This window comes from Suricata suricatta, chromosome 13 (genome assembly GCF_006229205.1).
Source record: "Suricata suricatta isolate VVHF042 chromosome 13, meerkat_22Aug2017_6uvM2_HiC, whole genome shotgun sequence".
NCBI lineage: Eukaryota > Metazoa > Chordata > Mammalia > Carnivora > Herpestidae > Suricata > Suricata suricatta.
In genome coordinates, this window is record NC_043712.1 from 67065096 (window position 1) to 67088429 (window position 23334).

General features: G+C 37.4%; 1 protein-coding gene across 2 annotated transcripts in view; it reads left to right on the forward strand.

Moving 5' to 3' along the window:
• Positions 1-129: 129 nt before the first annotated feature.
• Positions 130-23334, forward strand: part of GKAP1 (G kinase anchoring protein 1) — a 79971-nt gene continuing 56766 nt past the window's right edge. For both annotated transcript variants that reach the window (XM_029920035.1, XM_029920036.1), the window contains exons 1-3: positions 130-253; positions 13489-13741; positions 14915-15058. In XM_029920035.1, coding sequence (XP_029775895.1) covers positions 13532-13741; positions 14915-15058 — 354 coding nt within the window. In that variant the 5' untranslated portion in view covers positions 130-253; positions 13489-13531. The remainder of the gene's footprint in view (positions 254-13488; positions 13742-14914; positions 15059-23334) is intronic.

Genomic DNA, 23334 nt, shown 5'->3' on the forward strand with positions numbered 1-23334 from the left:
GGCCGGGCCGCCGAGTGACAGGTGCCGTCGCCCCCTCCCCGCCGCGGGCATCGCGCTCCGTCGCCGGGAGCCGGGCGCTCGGAAATTTCTGGAGCCGCGCGACCTGACTCGCTGTGTTCTTTTCAGGTTTGGGAGTCGCTTCGAGTTCGGTGTCGCCCAGCCGGATTTCTTTCTTCGCGTACTTTGCGCGAATAAGTTTTGGAGCCTCGGTTGACAGCCTCTGGGTGAAATTTGGCTTTTGTTCGTGAGAGAGGTACCGTGTATTACTTTTTGAAGAAAGTGCTCCTCCTCCTGCCCCCCGCTAGCTGTTGGAAAGTAAATGAGAAGGGTTTTGAATTTTGGTTCTTGCCGTTATTCTTCGGAGCAGCCGTCTTGCCGAATTTTTGTCGGATCTCTAGCATTTGGGGGCGTTTCATAGATACTGAACAGTAACGACACAAATGGCTTGTTCGCTTGTCTCTTCTCTCAGCTTCTTTGCGGTTTTCTTTACTCTTACCTTAGTCAGATTCTACGATTGAGTGGGTGCTCCGGCTTTCATTGGATCGTCTTTTACCGAAAACTCAGTGACATTTTTTCCCCCTACATCATTCAGTATTGTCTGTCTCTTTATGTAGTAACGGTGCTTGTGATTGTAACCTGAATCGTCAGTTTAATATGTTCGACTCGCAGCCATAGGAGTATTAGACAAACTTTGTGGGAAATTGAAATCTTAAAAATACTTAATCGGTGGAAATAAGATTTTGTTTCCCAACAGGTTTGGAACTATCGTTGATATTAGTCATATGTTAATTAATGAGAGATATTCCTTTTTTTTTTTAAGTTTATTTTATAAGTAATCTCTACACCCATCGGGTGGCTCAAACTCATAACTCCTAGTTCGAGAGTTGTGTGCCCCAGGGACAGAACCAGCCAGGCGCCTTTAATTAATGGGAGATATTCTTAATTGTCATACATGGTTATTACAAACTTACCTGTAAGCCACCAGTTTAGTGGCTTCACTAGTGAATTAGTTTGTGGACTAAGAGCAGGAACCTGGAAGTTGACCAAAAGCAAATCGGAGCAAATGAAAATACACTCAGTACTTGCTTGTACTTTTTGCTAAAATTAGGTGCAGATTGGATTAGGGGCGCAGTCTCAACTCTGAGGAAAAAGTGGAATTTAGGACATAGCCATTAAATTTTTGTGGTTTGTTTGCAATAAGCGTGTTGGGAGCAAGGTTTTGATATGTACATGGCAAGTGTTGTTCGTGAACTTTTAGTTTATAAGAAGTCAAAGTGAAAGGTATTGCTTAGTTGTGTTTCCTTGAGAGGCGGAACAGAAATAATACATTTAAAAAGTTTTCACCAGATACTAAATCACTGATACTCAGTGCCATTTCATTTTATCCTCAATCTGTTATTTAATTTTTTATATTTTTTTACATTTGCTTATTTTGAGAGAGAGAGCACAACTGAAGGAGGGGCAGAGAGAGGGAGAGAAAATCCCAAGCAAGCTCAGCGCTATTAGCAGGGAGCCCTACAAGGGATTCGATCCCACAAACCCACAAAGGGGATCAGATCATGACTTGAGCCAAAATTAAGAGTCGGTCGTTCAACCGGCTGAAGCACCCAGGCACCTCTCAATCTGTTTTTTTTTAAATCTAAGTTATATTTCAAGGAGGCCATACTAATTATATCTACCTTATAGTAATTTTTTTTTTTTTTTGTTAAGCTAAACTGGTTGATAGTTTTAATGGAAAATGATTATCATTTTATTAAAGGAAGACATTTGGTTGTTCCTGACTGAGGATTTTATACAGGTGTCAGTTTTGGAATGCCCTGATTGTGGTTCCCAGGAGTGAGATAGGGCCACTGCTACCAGTTTTCTTGACCCGACAGACCTCACAAGGAATGAGGTCATAGTGGCCGTAGGCCGCAGAACTTTCATGGAAGAGCCCAGACTGCCAACCTGCTGTTTACAGTTTAGGCTCTTCATTTTTAGAAAGAGTTTAGTTAATTAAATGCCTGGTAAAACTTGATTCTTTTTAATCAACACTTTAACCAGTATGTTTCTTAAATATGTTTCCTCAACAAAATCGGTTGTGATGATCGCTTACTAGAATGGCATTTGTCATGAAACAAATTTGAACTGCTGATAATCATTGTTCGTTCACATTTGCATTATGGGAATAGGGGGTTATCTGTAGTGCACTTTGCATTTTCTTTTGCTGTGCATTCTTTCTTAAGACACATATTTCATTGCATAGATAGCTGTGTACCTGGGGAATATAAATATATTTTTTAAATTGAGTGAAATTATCTTTTCTGTGCCCTGTCCTGTGGTTTTGTTAGGGATTGAATTTCAGAATGTTGAAATTGTGATTGTAGGTGGCGAGGCACAAGGGTTAACAGATAATTTTAATGGAATCTACTCAATAACAAAAATAAATATAAAAGTACAGAATATTACAGAGGAGGGAATGATTAATTTGAGGGACAGGTCAGAGAAGCTTCATAGAGGTGCTGGCCCCTGAGCAGGATTTTGAAGAATGAATAGAAGTGGTTTTTTTTTTTTTTTTAATGTTTATTTTTTTTTTTTGAGGGAGAGAGAGTGTGCAAGCAGGGGAGGTGCAGAGAGACAGAGATACAGAATCCAAAACAGACTCCAGTTTCTGAACTGTCAGCACAGAGCCCAATGTGGGGCTGGAACCCATGAACTGTGAGATCATGACCTGAGCCAAAGTCGGGTGCTCAACCAACTGAGCCACCCAGACGCCCCAAGAATGAATGGAAGTTTTAAGTGGAAGAGAGGGAGGGCATTTTAGGTGAAGGGAACAGAAAAAAAGATATGAACAAGTAAAACTAAATGTGCGTTCAGGAAATATATGTCGTTTATTTTGTTATAGCATCTGAGAAAGACAGTTGCTATAGAAAGCCCTAATATATCTTATAATATTTAATAAGTCAAATAATTGGCCTTTTGAATATTGGGTGTATCTTAAAATGGAGATTTCACTATAATTTGGTATTGCTGTGATCTCAAGTATGGAGGAATTAATAGTTTTTACTAATGGTAGTCTTTGAGAAATTAGAGAATATTGCACTTGCATGTTACAAGCTGACTGCATATTTACATTTGTGAACCTATTTGTGTTCTTGTGCATTTTCACCTGAAACATTTGTTTTTAAGTTGTTTTCTGAATTTTCTTCTGTCTTCAACTACTTAAATTAGTGTGTGTTATTTTTATTTTTTTTGTTGAGGTAAAATTGGTATATAACATTAGTTTCAGGTGTACAGCATAATTTATGTTTGCATATACTATAAAGTGATCGTCATAATAAGTCTAGTTACCTACTATCTGCCACCAAATAGTTGACTCCTTTCATTCTTTTCACCTTTCCCCTAAATCCCTTCCCCTCTGATAAACAACAGTCTGTTCTCTGTATCTATGAGTCTTATTTGTTCTTTTGCTTTTTAGATTTCACATATAAATGAAATCATATGGTATTTGTCTTTTTCTGTCTGATTTATTTAACAAAGTATAATACTCTCAAGGTCTATCCATGTTGTCACAAATGACCAAATTTCCTTTTATATGGCTGAGTAGTAAGTATTCCATTGTGTGTATAAACCACATTTTCTTTATCCATTCAGACATCACTGGACACTTAGGTTGTTTACGTATCTTGCTATTATAAACAATGCTGCAGTGAACATAGGGTTGCATGTATCTTCAAATTAGCGTTTTCATTTTCTTTGGATATATACTTACTAGTGGAATTGCTGGAATATATGGTAGTTCAATTTTTAATTTTTTGAAGAATCACCGTACTGTTTTTTCACAGTGGCTGCATCAATTTACATTCTCCCCAACAGTGCACAAAGATTCCCTTTTCTCCACAACCTTTCCCAACACTTGTTATTTCTTGTCTTTTTTTTTTTAATGTTTTATTTTTGAGAGGGAGAATGTGACAGGGGATGGACAGAGAGAGAAGGGGACAGACAGAGAATCAGAGCTGGCTGTGTTGAGAGCTGAGAGCAGAGTCCGATGCAGGGCTCAAACTCACAGACCCTGAAATCATGACCTGAGCCAAAGTTGGATGCTTAACACTTACTGAGCCTCTGGATACCTCTCTTGTATTTTTGATAATGGGTATTCTGACAGGTGTGAAATGACATCTCATTGTGGTTTTGATTTGCATTTCCGTGATGACTAGTGATGTTGAGCATTTTTTCATGTGCCCATTGGCCATCCTTCTTTCTTTGATAAAATGTCATTTAGATCCTCTGCCCATTTTTTAATTGATTTGTTTTTGTTGTTGTTACTGAGTTGCATGAGTTCTTCAAATACTTCGGAGAGTAGCTCCTTATCAGATATCAGATATCTTCTTATGTTCAGTAGGTTGCCTTTTTGTTTTGATAATGGTTTCCTTTCCTGTGCAAAAGCTTTTTGTAATCCCATTTGTTTATTTTTGCTTTTGTTGCCATTGCCTTTGGAGTCAGCTCCAAAACAAATACTGCCAAGGGTAATGTCAGGGAGTTTACTGCCCATGTTTTCTTATAGGAGTTTTATGGTTTCTGGTCCCACATTTAGGTCTTTCCATTTTGAGTTAATATTTTGTGTGGTATAAGATAGTAACCCATATAAGATAGTGGTTCTGTTTCATTCTGTTGCATGTGGCTGTCCACTTTTTCCAGCACCATTTATTGAAGAGACTGTCCTTTTCTTATTGTGTATTCTTTCTTCTTTTGTAAATTAATTAACCATGTTTGTGTAGGTTTTCTGGGCTCTATTATGTTGGTCTATGTGTCTGTTTTTATGCCAATACTATACTGTTTGATTACTGTACCCTCGTAATATAGTTTGAAATCAGAAGCACAATGTCTAGCTTTGTTCTTTCTCAAGATTGCTTTTGCTATTTGGGGTCTCTTGTGGTTCCCTACAAGTTTTAGAGTTATTTATTCTAGTTTTGTGAAAAATGCCATTTCAGTTTTCATCTGGATTACATTGAACCTGTAGTATGTTTTGGTAGTACAGACATTTTAACAATATTAATTTTTCTAGTCCATGAGCACAAAATATCTTTCCATTTATTGGAAAAGATTGGGTCTTCCTCAATTTCTTTCATCAGTGTGTTATAGTTTTATTTTATTTTATTTTATTTTATTTTATTTTTGAGACTGAGAAAAACCGAGCTTGAGGTGGGGAGGGGCCAAGAAAGAGGGAGATCCAGACTCCAAAGCAGGCTTCAGGCTCCAAGCTCTCAGATGTCAGCACAGAGCCCAACGTGGGACTTGAACCCACGAACTGTGAGATCATGACCTGAGCCAAAGTCGGACGCTTAACCAACTGAGCCACCCAGGTGCCCCAAGTGTATTATAGGTTTTAGTGTACAGATCTTTTAGCTGCTTGGTTAAATTATTCTTTCTGACATAGTTGTAGATGGGATTGTTAATTTCTCTTTCTGATAGCCTTTAAGTTTTGTTTGTTTCTTTAAAGATTTTATTTATTTTTTCCTTATGTTTTTTTATTTTTGAGAGAGAGAGAGAGAGGCAGGTGCAGAGAGAGAGGCAGCAGGAGCAGGGGAGGGAACAGAGAGAGATAGAGAGAGAGAGAGAGAGAGAGAGAGGAAGACACAGAATCCAGAGACAGGCTCAAGGCTCTGAGCTGTCAGCACAGAGCCTGATGTGGGGCGCGAACTTACGAACTGTGAGATCCTGACCTGAGCCGAAGTCAAACGCTTCACTGACTGAGCCACTCAGCCGCCCCTAAAGATTTTATTTTTAAATAGTCTCTACATTCAGCGTGGGGCTCAAACCTACAATCTGGAGATCAAGATCACATGCTCTTGGAGCACCTGGGTGGCTCAGTCAGTTAAGCATCTGACTTCAGCTCTGCTCATGATCTCGCGGTTCATGAGTTCAAGCCCCGCATTGGGCTCTGTGCTGATGGTTAACTCAGAGCCTGGAGCCTGCTTCAGATTCTGTGTCTCCCTCTCTGTCTGCCCCTCTCCCACGCATGCTCTGTTTCTCTCTGTCTCAATAATAAATTAAAACATAAAAAAATTAAAAATAGAAAAAAAATTAAAAATTAAAGAAAAAAGAATCACATGCTTTCTGGGGTGCCTGGGTTGCTCAGTCAGTTAAACAGCCTGCTTCTCAGGTCATGATCTCTCAGTTCATGATTTCGAGCCCCACATTGGGGTCTGTGCTGACAGCTTAGAGCCTAGACCCTGCTTCAGATTCTATGTCTTCTTCTCTCTCTCTCTCTCTCTCTCTTTCCCTCTCCCGAACTCATGCTCTCTTTCTGTCTCCCAAAAAAATGAATACCCATTAAAAATTTTTAAATAAATAAATAAATACACGCTCTGAGCCAGCCAGGCACCCTGCCTTTAAGTTATTTTTAAAAAGAGACTCAAAGGGAAGAGGGGAAATATACAAAATAATCATTGCATTTTTGGACTAAATACCTAATTTGTATAGTATTTTAGTAATAGGTAAATGGCCATTTAATTTATAGCACTAGCCACCACATTCATAGACTGACCAGTGTTGGCAGTTTCCAGGATATCTAGCATATATTTTTTGCATTATGTATCTTAATTATGTCCATATCACTTAAGGGATATAAACATCTGAACATTTGAGTATTTGGATTTTAAAGACCATATGAGACAGAAAGAAAAGGGAAATCGCTGGGGGGAAGGAGAAGAACTCTGTTGGAATCTATTTATCCTAATATCTCTTAGCTGTGACTGTAGATGGAGATGTAGAAGTTTTGGACACAAGACTGAAAGAATAGTATTCTGAAGTAGTATTGACCCTAGCCATTCCCTGAAATAGTGTTTATTTATTTTTATTATTATTATTTTTAATGTTTATTTATTTTTGAGAGAATGAAAGAGAGAGAGAGAGCATGAGCAGGGAAAGAACAGAAAGAAGGAGACACAGAATCTGAGGCAGGCTCCAAGCTTTGTGCTGTCAGCACAGAGCCCAACGTGGGGCTCAGTCCCATGAACTGTGAGATCACGAACTGAGCCTAAGTTGGATACTTAACCCACTGAGCCATCCAGGTGCCCCTGAATTAGTGTCTTTAAAAATGCCTGGTATTTTCATGGTCTACCTGTTTATCCCTTTTTCTCTTCAAGGTTTAAAAAAAAAATGTTTCAAATCCCTGGATTGTATAACGTGACCAACTTTTTGTGACTTCTGAAAAGTTTGTTAATGAAGGTGATGTTCTTAAAAGCGTGCAGTCTTTGACAGCTGCTGTATGTCATTTGTCTTCTGCATCACTAACAGGAGTGACCGGGGGCATCTCAATGTCAGTCTGACCTGTAGTTGCCCTTTCTGAGTTGACTCTGGGAAGGAAAAAAATCAATATTGCATTGACTACCTTATGTTTACCATTTTGAATTTAGGTATAGATGACCTTGTTCCCTTTTCAAAATGAATTTTTTTCTTATAGAAGAAATACAGTCATTATAGAATATTTAGGGAAATAGTGAAAACTATAGAAAAGAGAGCATAATGAGTAGTCCCATGCATTTCCTTCCTTTTGATATGTAAATATTAATATTTACAAATTGGGGATTATTTTTATATTTTTATTTCCTTCCTTCATTTAAAATTTAAATTTCCCCTCTCCTCCACTTCTGAAGTACTAGTTAGTGTACCCTTTAACATGGTGCATAGATTTTTTTCATGGCTATTGAGGTAGATGATGTGTTAGCTATTACCTTTTTTTTAATGTTCATTTATTTTTAAGAGAGAACGGGAGAGAGCTGAGGAGACACACACACACACACACACACACACACACACACACACACACAGAATCCAGAGCAGGCTCCAGGCTCTGAGCTGTCTGCACAGAGCCCAACTTGGGGCTTGAACTCATGAACCATGAGATAATGACCTGAGCTAAAGTTGGACGCTTAACCGACTGAGCCACCCAGGTGCCTTATTTTTTTTTTTAATGTTTATTTATTTTTGAGACAGAGACAGAGCGTGAGTGGGGGAGGGGCAGAGAGAGAGAGAGAGAGAGAGAGAGAGAGAGAGAGAGAGGAGGAGATAAGGAATCTGAAGCATCTCCAGGCTCTGAGCTGTCAGCATAGAGCCCGACATGGGGCTTGAACTCATGAACTGTGAGACCATGACCTGAGCCAAAGTCGGATGCTTAACCGACTGAGCCACCCAGATACCCCTATTTTTTTTTAAATAAGTACAGCACGTAGCAGAGATGATCCAGTTCTTCCAGTTGTCCCATTTCCTTCCCCCTTAGCTGCTGTGTATAGTGCAAGTGGTTGCCACTATTCTGTTCTCCTACTTTACATCCCTGCCTCTGACCAAACAAGGGATCATTATCAGTGAGCATTTCTCTCTTTCCATCTATCCTTTCTTAAGTTAAAAAAATATTTTAACATATGGTTGCTGAGTTGTAGCACAGGTAGCTGCCTCCTCAGAAAAGTATTTTTTTTTTTTTGCCTTTTCACTGTTTTTCAGTTAACACTATTCTAATGATTTCTTTTCACTTGGTCATTCTTTTATTATTTCTTTACATTCATTCGGGAATTGTTTATTGTTTGTCTGCTGTGTGCCTGTTGTTTAAGACATAGTGCTTACTGTGATTCCTGGGTTTTAAGTAGATGGATATTTCCCTTCTGCCATGTGGTAGGTATAATCTTCAGGTGTTGGACTCTCTTCAGTGGCTGACTGCTCGACCACTACTTCTCAGTGCCTAAAACCTTTCCCCTTTCATAGATTAAAGCCTTAGCTTTGAGAAGGGCTAGTTGTTAAGTTTCATAACACTTTCTGCAGTGGAGTCAGACAAGCTCAGCCAAATTTTAAATAGCTTGTGCCAGTTCTGTGCCTTTTAGGATCTGGAGATATCCTTTAGTTAATAATCATAGTAAGAACACTACTAGATGTTGGTGTTTGAGTGCATCTGCTGTACTGGCTCCTGTTCTAAGCTCTTCACATATATTATTTAATCTTTACAACAACCCAGTGAGCTATGCACTCTTGTCCCTGTTTCACAGATGAGGAACCAGATGAGGTGGGTTGCTCAGGAGCTCTCAGCAAGCAGCAAGCTGCCCAGGTTCGACTAGGCCTTCTTGCTCCAGGTCAGCACTCATAAGGTAGCGCTTTTGGGCCGTTTGACTTCTGCAGTACAAACATAAAAGACCAGAGCGTCTCATTGCCCTCAAACTGGGAGGAGAACTGCAGCATCTTTAAAGAGCTGGGTGGAAAAAAGGTGTTACATTTTCTTTATAGTATTTGATTAGGATAAGTAACACAAAATATAAAGTATTAGGAAAGTTATTAAATGTTGGATTCGTATAAGACTTCAGAATCTTTTCAGGGTTTCTAATGAGAAAATTGTGCTTGCTTCCATGAACTAAAATTTTAAAGAACAACAGGTTTATCCATGAAATAAAATATACAAATGGGTGTTCTACGTAAGTGACGAATCACTGAATTCCACACTTGAAACCAATTTTACCTTATATATTAACTACCTAGAGTTTAAATAAAAACTTGAAATCAGAAAAAATAGATATACAATTCCTGATCCAGACTTTCAGATGATGCTTTCTTCAAATTGAGTTCTCACTGAAATTTTGTTTAGCTGAGTAGATAATTAAAAAAAAGGGAAACCAAAATGTATTTGTTGTATAACTATTCAATAATTTATAACAGTTGAAATATTTTTAGAGAATTAAAAGCTTTTCTCATAGAAAATGTGATAAAGAATATTTTGTGATAAAATAAAAGAAGTTCCATTGGACTTTCTAACTACAAATGTTTAAAATGACAAAGCTCTTCTTTTCAGAAAGTGTACGTGTTGTTTGAGCAGTCACCTTGCAGCTAGATTTATGCCCCTAAAAAGGCATATCACTGGCAAGTGGGGGGAAATACCCGCCACTTGTGAACCTAGAGCTTTCAGGTCATTACTGAGAACCTGCGCACCAGGAGATTCTGTGCTCTGCCCCTCCTGACCGCAGCCGCTGCTCCCTGTAGGCACGACTTGCGTTTGGGGCACCTACAGCACAAACTCTTCCAACAGTTCCTTGGCCCTGATGGGCAGTGGTGCCTTCTACACTTGTCTGAGGAAGTAGATTTCCAGGGGCTCGTGCACTGCCCTCTTCACAGTTGACAAATAACTGCAGAGCAGCCAGTGCAGGTGCCGTCCTCTGGGGAGCACCACACGACGCTGCCTGCATCTGGTGGTGATGTGCCCAGCGTCTCCAGAATTGCCTCAAGGATTGAGAGAAGCTATATTGGAGGATACATTGGTCAGGAATCTTTGCCCTGTGACACAAAAAGAAACTTTCTGTGAGCTTTTTGGAGAGGTTTTATTTTTTTAATATATTTTTAAGTTTATTTATTAATTTTGAGAGAGCAAGAGAGAGAAAGAGGGGGAGGAACAGAGCGAGGCAAAGAGAGAAAATCCTAAGCAGACTCGCACTGTCAGCACACAGCCTGATGCAGGGTTTGAACCCATAACTGTGAGATCATGCCAAAATCAAGAGTCGGACGCTTACCAAGCTGAGCCACCCCAAGATGTTTTAGATAGACCCTTGTGAACATTTAGCTCATGCAGAACAATCTAAATGTGAAATTCATGGTTTTCATATCAGTCCTAGAATGGAAAAGAAATTTATTTGTGTAAGAAATCAGTCACGATAAGGCCAGATTATGCTGTAATAACAACCTGAAATTTTCAGCAATTTAAAGCAGCAAAGTTGCCTTCTTGCTTAAGCTACAGATCCATTACAGGTTAATAAGGAGATATTATTCGTTGTAATTTTAGACTCCATCAGACTTGACCCATGGAGACTGTATCTCAGCATGTACTTCACAAAAGCAGGAACCACGTTCTGGCTTTTAAAGCTTTTTAAAGCTTATATTTCACTGGCCAAAATTAATGACACGGTCATGCCTCCCATTCAGTAGGAGAGTGGTACATAATTCTCCTTCAGGGAGGGGCAATAAGTATTTGTGAATGGCTAACATGTGCAATGTATAGTCCCAGCAGTTAACATTAAATGTAACAATAGTTGTTGAACAACTGTGCAGGATCATTGTACCTAAAGTGCTCAAAGCAACTAAAACTTTAAAGATTTTGGGGCACCTGGGTAGCTCAGTTGGTTAAGCGTCTGACTTTGGCTCAGGTCATGATCTCACAGTTCCTGAGTTCAAGCCCTCCATAGGGCTTCCTGCTGTCAGTGTGGAGCTTGCTTTGGATCCCCTGTCCACCTCTCTCTCTGCCTCTCCCCAGTGCATGCGTGCACTTTCTCTCTCTCTCTCTCTCTCAGATAAACTTAAAAAAAAAAAAGGATTTTAACATGGCAGATTGAAGCAGAATTAATGCCTTCCACGGTGTTTTTGAATCTGGAACTTCTTTTTCATTTTGTAATACAATATATTCTTCCTTGTAGTAACTTAATTCTCATGCTTGCAGCAAAGATTTAAACCTAAAAATATGTCATAATTTATCAGTGTGAGGCCATCTCTGTATGTCATGGTATTTTAATCCTGATTTGCATATTTTTGAGCATAGGAGCAATAAGTCTTAACATGGTTTTATAATAAAAATACTCTGATTTAATAATTACTAGATGGTGTCTTCAAATATCAGCTCTTATTTTTATTTTTGTTCATTGTTTCACAAAAAATTGAAAGCTTTCCAAATAATTTTCTGGATTCTTAGGTTAAGATGGAAATTTGAATGCATGCTTCTCATTTTTGTTCCCTCATGAAAACATACAAGCTATAGTGTGTGGTTAGCTTTCAAAATAGACCTCAGTGATTCTTGCTTCTAGTATTTGTACTTTTGCATAGTCCCCTACCACACTGAATAGGGGGGAACCTTTGGAAACAATAGGATGTTTTGGAAATGACAGTAGCTGGTTTGGATATGAGTACTGTGGCTACAGATAGATGTGTTAAAACTATAAAGACAAGCAAATGAATAACACAAAAATTAGGATAATAATTATCTCTAGACAGAGCGATTTGGGGGGCTATTGGGGAGAGGCACAGGGTGAGTTAACATTCTGTTAATCTTAGTGCTGGGTACTTGGAATGTTCATTTATTTAAAAAATTTTTTTTATTCAGTTGTTGTGTACCTGATACATTTCAAAATAAAAATGAACAAATTTATGAATTTCACAATCTATTCGAAAAACATGTTTCTTTTGGGGCACCTGGGTGGCTGAGTTGGTTGAGTGCCAACTTCAGCTCAGGTCATGATCTCATGGTTTGTGGGTTTGAGCCCAGTGTTGGGCTCTGTGCTAACAGCTCAGAGCCTGGAGCCTGCTTTGAATTCTGGGTCTCCCTTTTTCTCTCTGCCCCTCCCCTGTGTGTGCTGCCTCTCTCTCTCTCTCTCTCTCTCTCTCTCTCTCTCTCTCTCTCTCTCAGACACACACACACACACAAATAAATGAACACTAAAGAAAAAGAAAATATGTTTCTTTTTGAATTGAAAGAGTACCAAGTCTTCTGGAGTGTTCTAGTAGTTACTAGAACAGTAGTAGGGGCTTCTTACTTTGAATTTGCAGAGCAAGGTTTAGCAAACCTAGGTTCAAATTGTGACTCTGCCAATAACTTGAAGAATGACCTTAGGCAAGTCACTTAACCAGTATAAGCACCAGTTGCCTCCTCTGTAAACTAAATGATTTGGGTTAGATACTACTGCAGGACCTTTAATATCCTAAGCGTATAGGTATACTGAAGGTATGCTGAAACTAGTGACCCAGAAGATAATGTGAAAGGTGACTTAAAAAAGTTTCCTTTGGTTCTCTGTTTTGCTTGTCAGTTCTGCGACTTAGGATCACTCTCCAGAATCAAATTTAAAGTATTATTTTGTGGATGATAAGAGCGTTCTTCCTTTTCTACTCCTTTTTTCTTGTTTTGGAAGTTGGAGATTACACATGTAGTTGGACTGAAGGTCTCTGCATGTTGGTTTACTATGTTCTCTGTGAATATGTATAACAGCAGTACACTTAAAAGAGAGAAGAAAATCATGAGTTTTTGAAAATCATGTATGAAAAAATGAATACTTTTTTTGGTGGTAGTCTTGCAATAGTTGTGAAATCTCATATCTTTTTTCTATTTTCTATTGAACAGTTGTATATTGCTTATTTAAATTAGAAAATAATAATATTGCCAGTAGGACTGTGGATATGAATCCAAACACTACTAAATCCAAGGGCTCCTGGGTAGCTTAGTTGTCTGAGCCTCTGGCAGTCTCAGCTCAGGTCTTGATCTCAGGGTTGTGAGTTCAAGCCTGGTGCTGGGTTCTGCATTGTGCTCCACAGTGAGTGTGAAGCCTACTTAAAAAAAAATCCAATTATTACTAAATCCAGCATCAGAAGTGTGTGTGTGTGTGTGTGTGTGTGTGTGTGTGTGTGTGTGTGAGTGTGTGTGTGGTTGTTGTTCTAGAATTTAGAACAGGTTTTACTGAGCATATTTACTTATTTGCCTCCTCTTCTCCTTCCCTACAGGAATTATTCTTGACAGAAGTATTTTAAAATAGAAATCGTTACAATGGCTTCAGCAGTACTTAGTTCTGTTCCCACTACTGCTTCTCGTTTTGCCTTATTGCAAGTCGATAGTGGCAGTGGTTCTGATTCTGAGCCTGGAAAAGGCAAAGGACGGAACACTGGAAAGTCTCAAGCAAGCAAATCAACTACAAATGAGAAAAAGAGAGAAAAAAGAAGAAAAAAGAAGGAACAGCAACAGAGTGAAGCAAATGAGGTAACAATTATAATTATTTGTGTCTGCTCTCCCAGTAGACTGTAAGCAGAAGTCCAAACCAAAGGGTCAGCGAGAGCCGGGCTCTCTCTGAGACTCTAAGTAGAGCCCTTCCTAGGCTCTTCTAGCTTCTGTTTCTGCATCATTCAGTCTTTGCCTCTGTTGTGACTTGGCGTCCTTTGGGTGTCTCTGGCTTCACCTCTTCTTTTAGGGACAACAGTCATATTGGTTTAGGGCCCATTCTCATTCAGTGAAACTATATCATAAGTTATCTTGATTATGTCTGCAAGATCTTATTTTCTAAATAAAGTAACATTCCCGGACAGTTTTAGGAGTTTTAGACCTACGACATATCTGTTGGGAAATTGCAATTCAATCCATAATAACTTCTTAATCGTTTTCTCTCTTGTTTCAACTACTGCATCTCAGGTGATGATGATATGACTGTTATTAAGACTGGTTTAGCCAGTCCAGTTTTAGTTTATGTTACTTTGTGGAATAGGCCCTGTGTTTTTAAGAACTAGCAAAGGAGTTGCTAGAGTTGTTTAAGCTACCTTCTGTCACTCTTTAAACTTTTAAATTTGTAAACCATTAAACTTTAATCTTTTGAACCCCATTGTTTTGCTTTTTGAAAAAAATGAAGGAAAAATGAAGTGTGGTTGACAGTGTCGTGTGTATATATCTTTAATTATTATTATCCCCATTAAAATTTTTTTTTCTATATTTGAGTATAGTTGACACATAACATTACATTAGTTTCAGGTGTACAGTGTAGTGATTCAACTGGTTAATCCATTAAGCTGTGCTCACCATAAGTCATGCAGTGCCATATTGGTTTCAGGTGTACAACATAGTGAAATGTACACTCGTTACCCTGTTTTTCACTCCTGTAAACGTCTTCTGTTAAGTAAAGCAGAATCATTAAAATGATGGTATAATAGTATACAGTCCATTTTCACTTATAAGTTGTTTCATTTAGAAACCCACCAATATTACCTAAATGCTGGTAAAGTTATTATTTAACAAAGCTTAAGAAAAGCACAAATAGGGACTCTGAGTTAGCATAATGAATCGTTTCTAGAAATATAAAAATATTATTGATTTCTTAACAAAAAAACATTAGTATTCTAGGATTGGTAGACTGAATTTAATGTTGTTTGTTCATTTGCTCCATAGCTCAGGAATCTTGCTTTTAAGAAAATTCCCCAGAAATCCTCCCATGCCATTTGTAATGCTCACCATGAGCTTTCATTACCAAACCCAGTGCAGAAGGATTCACGAGAAGAGAATTGGCAAGAGTGGAGGCAAAGAGATGAACAGGTACAGCTAAGTAAATCAGATTATTTTGCTTTATATTTTGATGAATGTATGCATTTTTATTTAATTATTTTTTAAGTTTATCTATTTTGGGGTTGGGGAGGGGCAGAGAGAGAATCCCATGCAGGCTCCATGCTGGCATTGCAGAGCCTGAGGCAGGGCTTGAACTCACGAACTGTGAGATCATGACCTGAGCCTAAATCAAGAGTTGGCGGCTTAGCTGACTGAGCCACCCAGGCACCCTGAATTTGTGCATTTTTAAAATGGCAGTGCATCTGAATCCATGACAGCACTATTCTGAGGAGCATTTTGTCTTGGATTAATACACGTATCTTTATTGCTTTTACTAAGAGATTCTGTTTTTCATCTACTAGGGAGAGGTTGATGTATTTATTATTTTTGTTAGTTCATGTAATTCAAAGTGGTTATTTTGTGAGTTTTCAGTTCATCTGCCTTTTTACAAATGAAGGAGAGATACAGAAGCTAAAACAATAGGATTAAATTATTTCAAGTGAAAAGATGGGTATTTGTAGGGTCAGAGGTCTCTCGTTAAAAATACTCAGTCACAGTTTTGCTTAAAAAAGAGACTTTGAAGGTAAAACTTCCTCTTCAGCTTTGATGTAAAATAGTTTATGACATTTGTAAATTTCTTTAACTTATTTACATATTTACTTAAATAAGTATCATTAATAACCAAATCAGATAGGTAATTTTTAAGACCCAGTTTCTGTTTTTGTGTGTGGTATTCAGGAAAATAACGTACTAAGCCTAGAATGTACTCTAGGAAATACTGGATGTATGAGAAATGAATACTTACTTGCTTACCAAATAAGTTGATCCATTGGGAAGAAGTATTGTTTTAGCAGATGTTTGGCATCATAATAGAGTGCTATACCTATCATGCTTCCATTACCAGTTTTAAAAGTATACTAAACTTTGCCTTTAACATATCAGCTGTATTAGTTACCACATTTTCATTAAGATTTTGTAGTCTCTTAGGCTCATCATCACGTGCGCCGGTTATTACACAGAACGTTATGCAGATGCCTTTTAAAAAGATGTTTCCAGGCAGTGGTATACTGGGTAAATTGTCTTGTGTTAAATCCTCTAGTTTTTATTTGATTATTTCCTTTTTGCCTTCTATGGCATTTATTATGACAAATTCCTACAAGTATAAATGTAATGATCTACTTGTTTAGACAGTAATAGAATTTACCAGTGTTTTCACCAGAGAGAATTTCTCCCAGTGGCCCTAAGGGCACTGGAAAATTCACAAAGGAAAACTACTCAGATTTGCACCAAAATCCATTTTGTGTAATGTGGGAGCTTGAGCACAGATATTTGGTTGCCTTTCTTCCTTCCTCTACCGATTGCTGCCAGAACGACCAGGTAATTATGAAAAGGAAATAGTTGACATGGCCCTGGCCTTTACAAGAATATCATCCCTGGCTCAGGAACTTTGAGGAACTTCTGCTGGACACACTTGATGGGCCACTTAGGAAAACCTGATAGGATATTTGGAAGTCTCACTTGTAGGAAAATAATCAAGGCCATAAGAAGTAGAGTAGATGCTAGGATAATTAACACCGATGAATGACAAAGAGATAAAGGCAGGCCTTAGAACAGATGGACAGTAAACCATTTGGAATCTGTTTTACTGTGTGGAATAACAGATTTTAAAAGTAGGGACCAGGCAGTGACTAAACTGGGCAAAAAGCCTATAGAATGGTGGGTGTTCTCTCTGACACAATAAAGAAACAGCACAATGAGAAATTCCAGTAGTGAGTGCTGAGCCAGACAAAAAGCTGACTATAGAAAGATCGCCTGTTATGTGGCTACTTTTTTCAAACACAAAAGAGAAATTATGCTAAGACCAACTTTCCTACTCCTAAATCACCAAGGTGACGTAGGATTCAGCAAAGCCTCAGCCTGAAATCTGAGAGCTGGCATTCAACAGCAGCCGGGTGGAGAGTGAAGGAGCATCCACTCCCGTCTACCTATGAGCAAACGGATCTTAGTTGATCTCATTTCAACTGAAAAGTTTGTGCCACGCAAAAGAAAAGAACATTGTACTTAGTGTCCAGAGTTAAATCATACTTTGAAAAACATTTTATTACAGGGAATAGACGTTGATTGTAGACAGCACCTGTTTTTTTGCCTAGAACATTTTGTAAAAGTCAGGGGGATTAGTAATGTTATATAATAAGGTGAGGTGAAAAAGTGGCAAAGAAGTCGAAAGAGGTATGGGTAAGATAAATTGGGGAAGTAAAATCATAGAATTTAAAATTTCATTAGAAAGACTAAAAAACAGTAAATTGAAGAAAATTGAGTCAATTGTATGAAGGAAAATTTGAGATACATTTTGCCAATAAAATCAACCTAATAGACTGGAACACAGAATTAAATCCAACAGAGGTATAGTTAGTGTCCCTAAAACAAGTAAAATAGATGCAGTCATTAAAGACAATGTTGATAATAATTTTCTTAAGACAAGGACTTGAATCTGAGCTTGAAAGAACTTAAGCCTTTTTAAAAGGACTTGGGGAAAACTTTAAAAAATTATTTTTTGAAAAAGTTTTTAATTTTAAGAAGGAGAGACATGGAAACAATACTATAAATATAAGCATGGGAGAAGACAGGTAAAAAAAATTAGACCAGCTACTTTAAATGGCAGAATTAAAATGTTAGGATCAAGAATTCCATATTTAGTCCAGATGTCATTTTTTTGAATGCTAAAGAAATATCTCAGACATACAGAGGCTAAGGAAGGCATACTGTCATTATCCTTTCTGCAAATTTTTCTGAGATATACTCTTGCCAGTTGAGACAAATCTAAATAAAGAGCACAACAATTGGTAACTTCCAGTGGCGAACATTGAAGCTAGTTCAATACATAATTAACTCTAAGTACTGTTTGTAAATGGTTATTAATGAGAACATAACTCACATGAAGGGGGTGCCTGGGTGGCTCAGTTGGTTAAGCGTCCGACTTCGGCCCAGGTCATGATCCTGCGCTTCGTGGGTTCTAGCTGTGTGTCGGGCTCTATGGTGACAGCTTGGAGCCTGGAGCCTGCTCAGATTCTGTGTCTCCCTCTCTCTCTGCCCCTCCCCTGCTTGCAGTCTGTCTCTCTGTCTCTCAAAAATAAATAAATTTTTTTTTTTAAATTCACATGAAGAATTTGTCTAAAATGAAATCCCTGTTTTTGAACACAAAAAATTAGTAAGGAAGTAGGTAGGAGAAGCCAGTAGGTATTTTTAAATTTTTCATATTGATGACAAGATACATAGTTCCAAGTGTGGGGTTTTTTTTTTTTAAGAGAACTATTTATACCCAAGACTTTTCATTCTCTAAGTTTTAAATCAGTTGAAGAAAAAGAATTAAACCTGGTCCATATAAGCAAAAGTTATAAAGTAAAGGAAGATGCAAGGAAGCCTTGAATTAAGGTATAAAAAAGGATAATAGACAAATACTTTGGTTTGTAAATAAGTATAAATTATTGAATTTACCCATTAAAAGACCAACAGGGACAAACTGCCTGGAACACATTTTGATCTTAATTCTTACCCTTTCCTTATCATTAAAAATTGTAACACTTTGACCCTGAAAGAATAGGTGCAAGATACTGTATATTTTGCTGAGGTATCCTATGAAAGCTGCTAGAAATTGTAAGAGATCATCTTTTATGCAATAGTAGTGTCTTAAATGTTTGTATCTCATTTTCCATTTCATAGACTTATATCTGTCACAGCATACTTCAGAGTGGAAAGACAGTCTTGTATTTTCTATTTCTTTGCAGAATGGTACACATCAAAAGGAGGTATATGCTTCACACTTGAAATGAGCAGATTTGATGTGATACATGAAGTATGTGAATTATAGCTCAGTAAATCTGTTTTTAACAAAGATGAATAGGCCATGGCTCTGATTTGGTCATATTTATAATTTTTGCTACTTTTAGTATTGCATTAAGATCAAGAGACATACTATTCTGTAATACCTGTTGCCTGGAAATAAATCTGTGGAGATATTGTTCAGATATAGTTAGTTATGGCTCCTTTATTCATGATACATTGATATTACTGATTCCAGAGTACCTTTTTGTAACTCTACATCATAGCTCAAAAATAATTAACTGAATAGAAAAATTACTTCTCGTGGTAAGTTTTTAGTGATTAACCCATCAAATTTATTGTGTATTTCTTCCTCTCACTGATTCAGACAACACATCACTGGTTTTGTCCGGCTCCGAGGTGGAATATCTGCTAGCATGTGCACAGTAGTGATTGTTCTTTCACATCGAATCCTCTAGTCCATTTGTTTAAAGGTGTTTTGCCAGTAGCTTGTTTGTGAGTGTACTATTTGTCATTAACCTCATGGCTGCTATAATAAGACTCTTGGCAATTGTTTGACTTGCATGTGTGTCTCTATAAGGAGTGCAAATTCAAATAAATCCTCTATATTTCTTGGCTCTTTAGCAACAAAATTCATCACTTTTGTTCTGGAAAAAGCATTACTTGGTACTTGCTCTGCAAAGACTCCTACAAGTCATTGTGCTTTGAAAGTTAAACAAAACCTGTGGTGTCTTCTGGCCACTGGTCTGACCAGGCTTCCTAGCAGACAGCTAGGAACAAATAGGTTGACTCAACAAAGCAAATTTCAAATACCCACTGTCTTAATTTTCTGTTTATGATTTTCCTTTTCATTTGCTTATAAGGTATCACTCTTGTCCTGATACAGATTTATATTTCTGTATTCACTGTATTAGCATCCTGTTCATTTACAAATTCATGGTGCTTTTATAACTTGCAATGAATGTTTATAGTTATAGTTCTCTTTTCATTCCTACTCTTAATCCTTTAGTAAAGCATTAAACCAGTTTTGTTACTTGGAGATATAATAAAGCATACAGCAGAAATGCAGACAAATAATGTAAATAATACTCCAAAAATAAACAAACAGTAAAAATTTTCATAAGGGGCACCTGGGTGGCTCATTTGGTTAAGTGTCTGACTTTGGTTCAGGTCATGATCTCATGGTTCATGAGTTCGAGCCCTGCGTCAGGTTCTGTGCTGACAGCTCAGAGCCTGCTTCAGATTCTGTGTCTCCCTCCCTCTGTTTGCTTCTCCCCCTCTTGCACTCTCTTTTTCTATCTCTCAAAAATAAACATTACAAAATATAAACACTCAAAAGACATGAAGATACATTAACTAAAATGAACTGAACCTGAAAATTAGTGTGTACACATAGATTCAATTTTTTAGAACATTGACAACTTTTAAAATAAAGTTCAGTAAGACTATTAGAAGATTTCTGGGAAAATAATTCTGCATTCCAAATTAGTCAAAGATAGGTGGTCCACACTCTGAAGATCATGGAGTTAGAGGATCACAGGGCACTGCTGCTATTGTAGCTAAATAAACAGTTGGCTGCAAGCGTTAGAGGTCTTGAGGATAAAGCTCTTGGTTGTGTTATAAAACCCTTTTCCCTTGATGCATGTGGGAAATGAGGAGTAACTCTTCATTTGGAAATGGTTTTGCTTGAATTTAAAATGTGTGAAACTGTTACAGTACTTAGACTTCCAAATTAATTTTTAAAAATCTAGTTCCAAAATGTTTACTGTCCTTCCGTTTTTCATTGATTCTTCATACTCTTTAATTGATCATAAGTCCTTGAGCTGTAGGTTTGTTTAAATAGAAAAAAAATGTTTCACTACTAGATGGGGAGTAGGAGGCAATGAAGGAAGCCAAGAGGAAGGGGATCTGAAGTACTCCATCTTGGGCACAGGTAAGTATTTTCTTCAGTCCAGTAGGCACTACATTGTAGTGCCTGCCGTCTACTCTCTTTCTTCCTTTCCACCTTCTCCCGTATTTGCAAGCTTAACAGAAGATACTTTTTAAAATCATGGTGGATTTTGCATTTTCTTGCCTGGTACCTGTCTTTTAGGCTCAGACTTCTTTTCTCCTGCTGGTTCTGCCTATGTGTGTTCTAATGAATTAGGTTGACAACTATATTTATAGTAGTTGTGTTAATTAATGCTGTAAGATATGTTTAGGGAATTTAGAATCATGTTTTCTTTCTCTTTCTTGAGGTTTTAGTCTTATGCTGCCATTCTCCCTGTTATCTAGGATCAAAAAATCTTATCTTTGATTCATTCTTCTTTCATACTTCATGTTCAATTAGTGTTCTAAAATTTGGCTGTTCTTTTCTAAGATACAGCCTTTGTTATTTTCTGCACTTTTATGTTCTGGTTCTATATGCGGAGATTACAGAGGGTTAGCCAAACACACTGATTCTAAGCCTTTATTTTTCTGAGGTTCCAGTTTATTTCTTTAAAATTATTTTTATCAGCATTTCTCTTTCAGCTGCCCTTAGTCAGTCCCTAATTTTTAGGGAGTTTAGGAATTTAATTCTGCCCTACCTAAGCAACCTCATTTTCCACTATTCTCTGGCAGAGAGAAGGGGAATTTTGATTTACTGTTTGTAACTCTTGTGGCAGGCAGGCACTGTGCTAGGCACTTTACATGTAGTAATAATAGCTTTAAATCTTCAAAACTACCCAGTAAGGTTGATAATACTGTTTCCTTTTTTATATATGATTCTGTTTTCTTTTTTATATTTGAAGAAACAAATTTACAGAGCTCACGTAATTTGCCCAAAGTCACAGCTAACATACATGGAACCGGAATTTAAATTATCCATCTGCGTGATCTCCCAGAGCCTTGGTTTTGTCCACATCTTTCTTGTATTGCATTCATACTTTATCAGGTATCCCCTTTCTTTATCAGTGTATTCCATAGTACATCTATTTTTAATATCATATTTTTGTTCACCTGGCACTTTCCTCCTGAACTTTTTCTATTCCCTTTTCTACCTGTCCAAATTATATCTGTCATTTAAGGGCAAACTTAAATTAATGTCTTTTCTGTATGGCTCTCTGAATTTTATTTGTTATATATTTTTTTCCCTCCACTTTTGTAGCACTTACAAATCTTAATTCTATTTCCTATACTTCATATGTGTTAGTCCTCAACTGTAGTAGAAATTCTTTAAGGGCAAAAGGCATACATATGCTGTTTCTTTAAAATCCTACAGGCAGAGCACTCTGTTACCTTTCTTTTTTTTAAGTTTACTTAGCAGAGACAGGCTAAGTGGGGGAGGGGCAGAGAAAAGGAGAGAGGGAGAATGCCAGCACAGAGCCTGATGGGGGGCTTGAACCTATGAAACTGAAATCGTGACCTGAGCCAAAATGAAGAGTTGGACACTTAACCAACTGAGCCACCCACATGTCCCAGGTTCTCTGTTATCTTATTGGCTGATTGATCATACAGATATTTTGGAAAATTTGTTCTGGTTTTCAGAAACTTAAATTGAAACTTAAATCATTTTTGCCTACTTATGTTTCCTTGTATACTAGTTTATGTTAATAATTAAAAGTTCTGAACTGCTATTTAGAATCAAATGCTGAAGAGAGACATATTTTTCACTTTAAAAGTTCTAGTTTATTCAGTTTTTATCATGCTAGTAGAATCAGCTACTTTTAATATATAAGTGCTGTGACTTAGTGGGAAAAATAATAATGACATCTTGCAAGACCCCCCAACCCTTCGACCTGTTCTGTCTGCCTGCTAACTTATTCTTGGAATATTGGTCAGAATATATATTGGAAATAATATTAGATGCCCTTTTTATAAATGTTGACTGTCATTAATATGGATTATAAGTCGTGGTAAATTGAATCAGCTTTGTTCAGAATAAACTTAAGTAGTTTTGTTACTTTTTCTGTGTTGGGATAACTTCATGGCTTTACGTACAGAGAAATATTTGTACTCAGTTGGCTTTGAGTTTAAGTGGAGAAATTGATATAAGTTTTTTTGTGTAACACATGAGTCCAATTCTTTTTTACCTTATAACTGTATATTGTGTTTGAATCTCCCTTTGTATTATAAATTACTTAGTTTATTTTTCCTGATTATTACTAATTTGGATTAAATTAACCGTTCAGTTTGTTTTACTTCTTTTATAGAAGTATGTACAATTTACTCTGGGCTTACCATATTTTCTAGTGCTATAATCCCTTATTTACCATTTTAATTCTTTTTTTAAAATGCTTATTCATTTTTGAGAGAGAGAGAGAGAGAGCAAGGACAAGTTGGGGAGGAGCAGAGAGAGAGGGAGACCCAGAATCCAAAGCAGGCTCCAGGCAGGCAGCAGTCAGCCTGATGCAGGGCTCGAACCCGCAAACTGGGAGATCATGATCTAAGCCGAAGTCGGACACTTA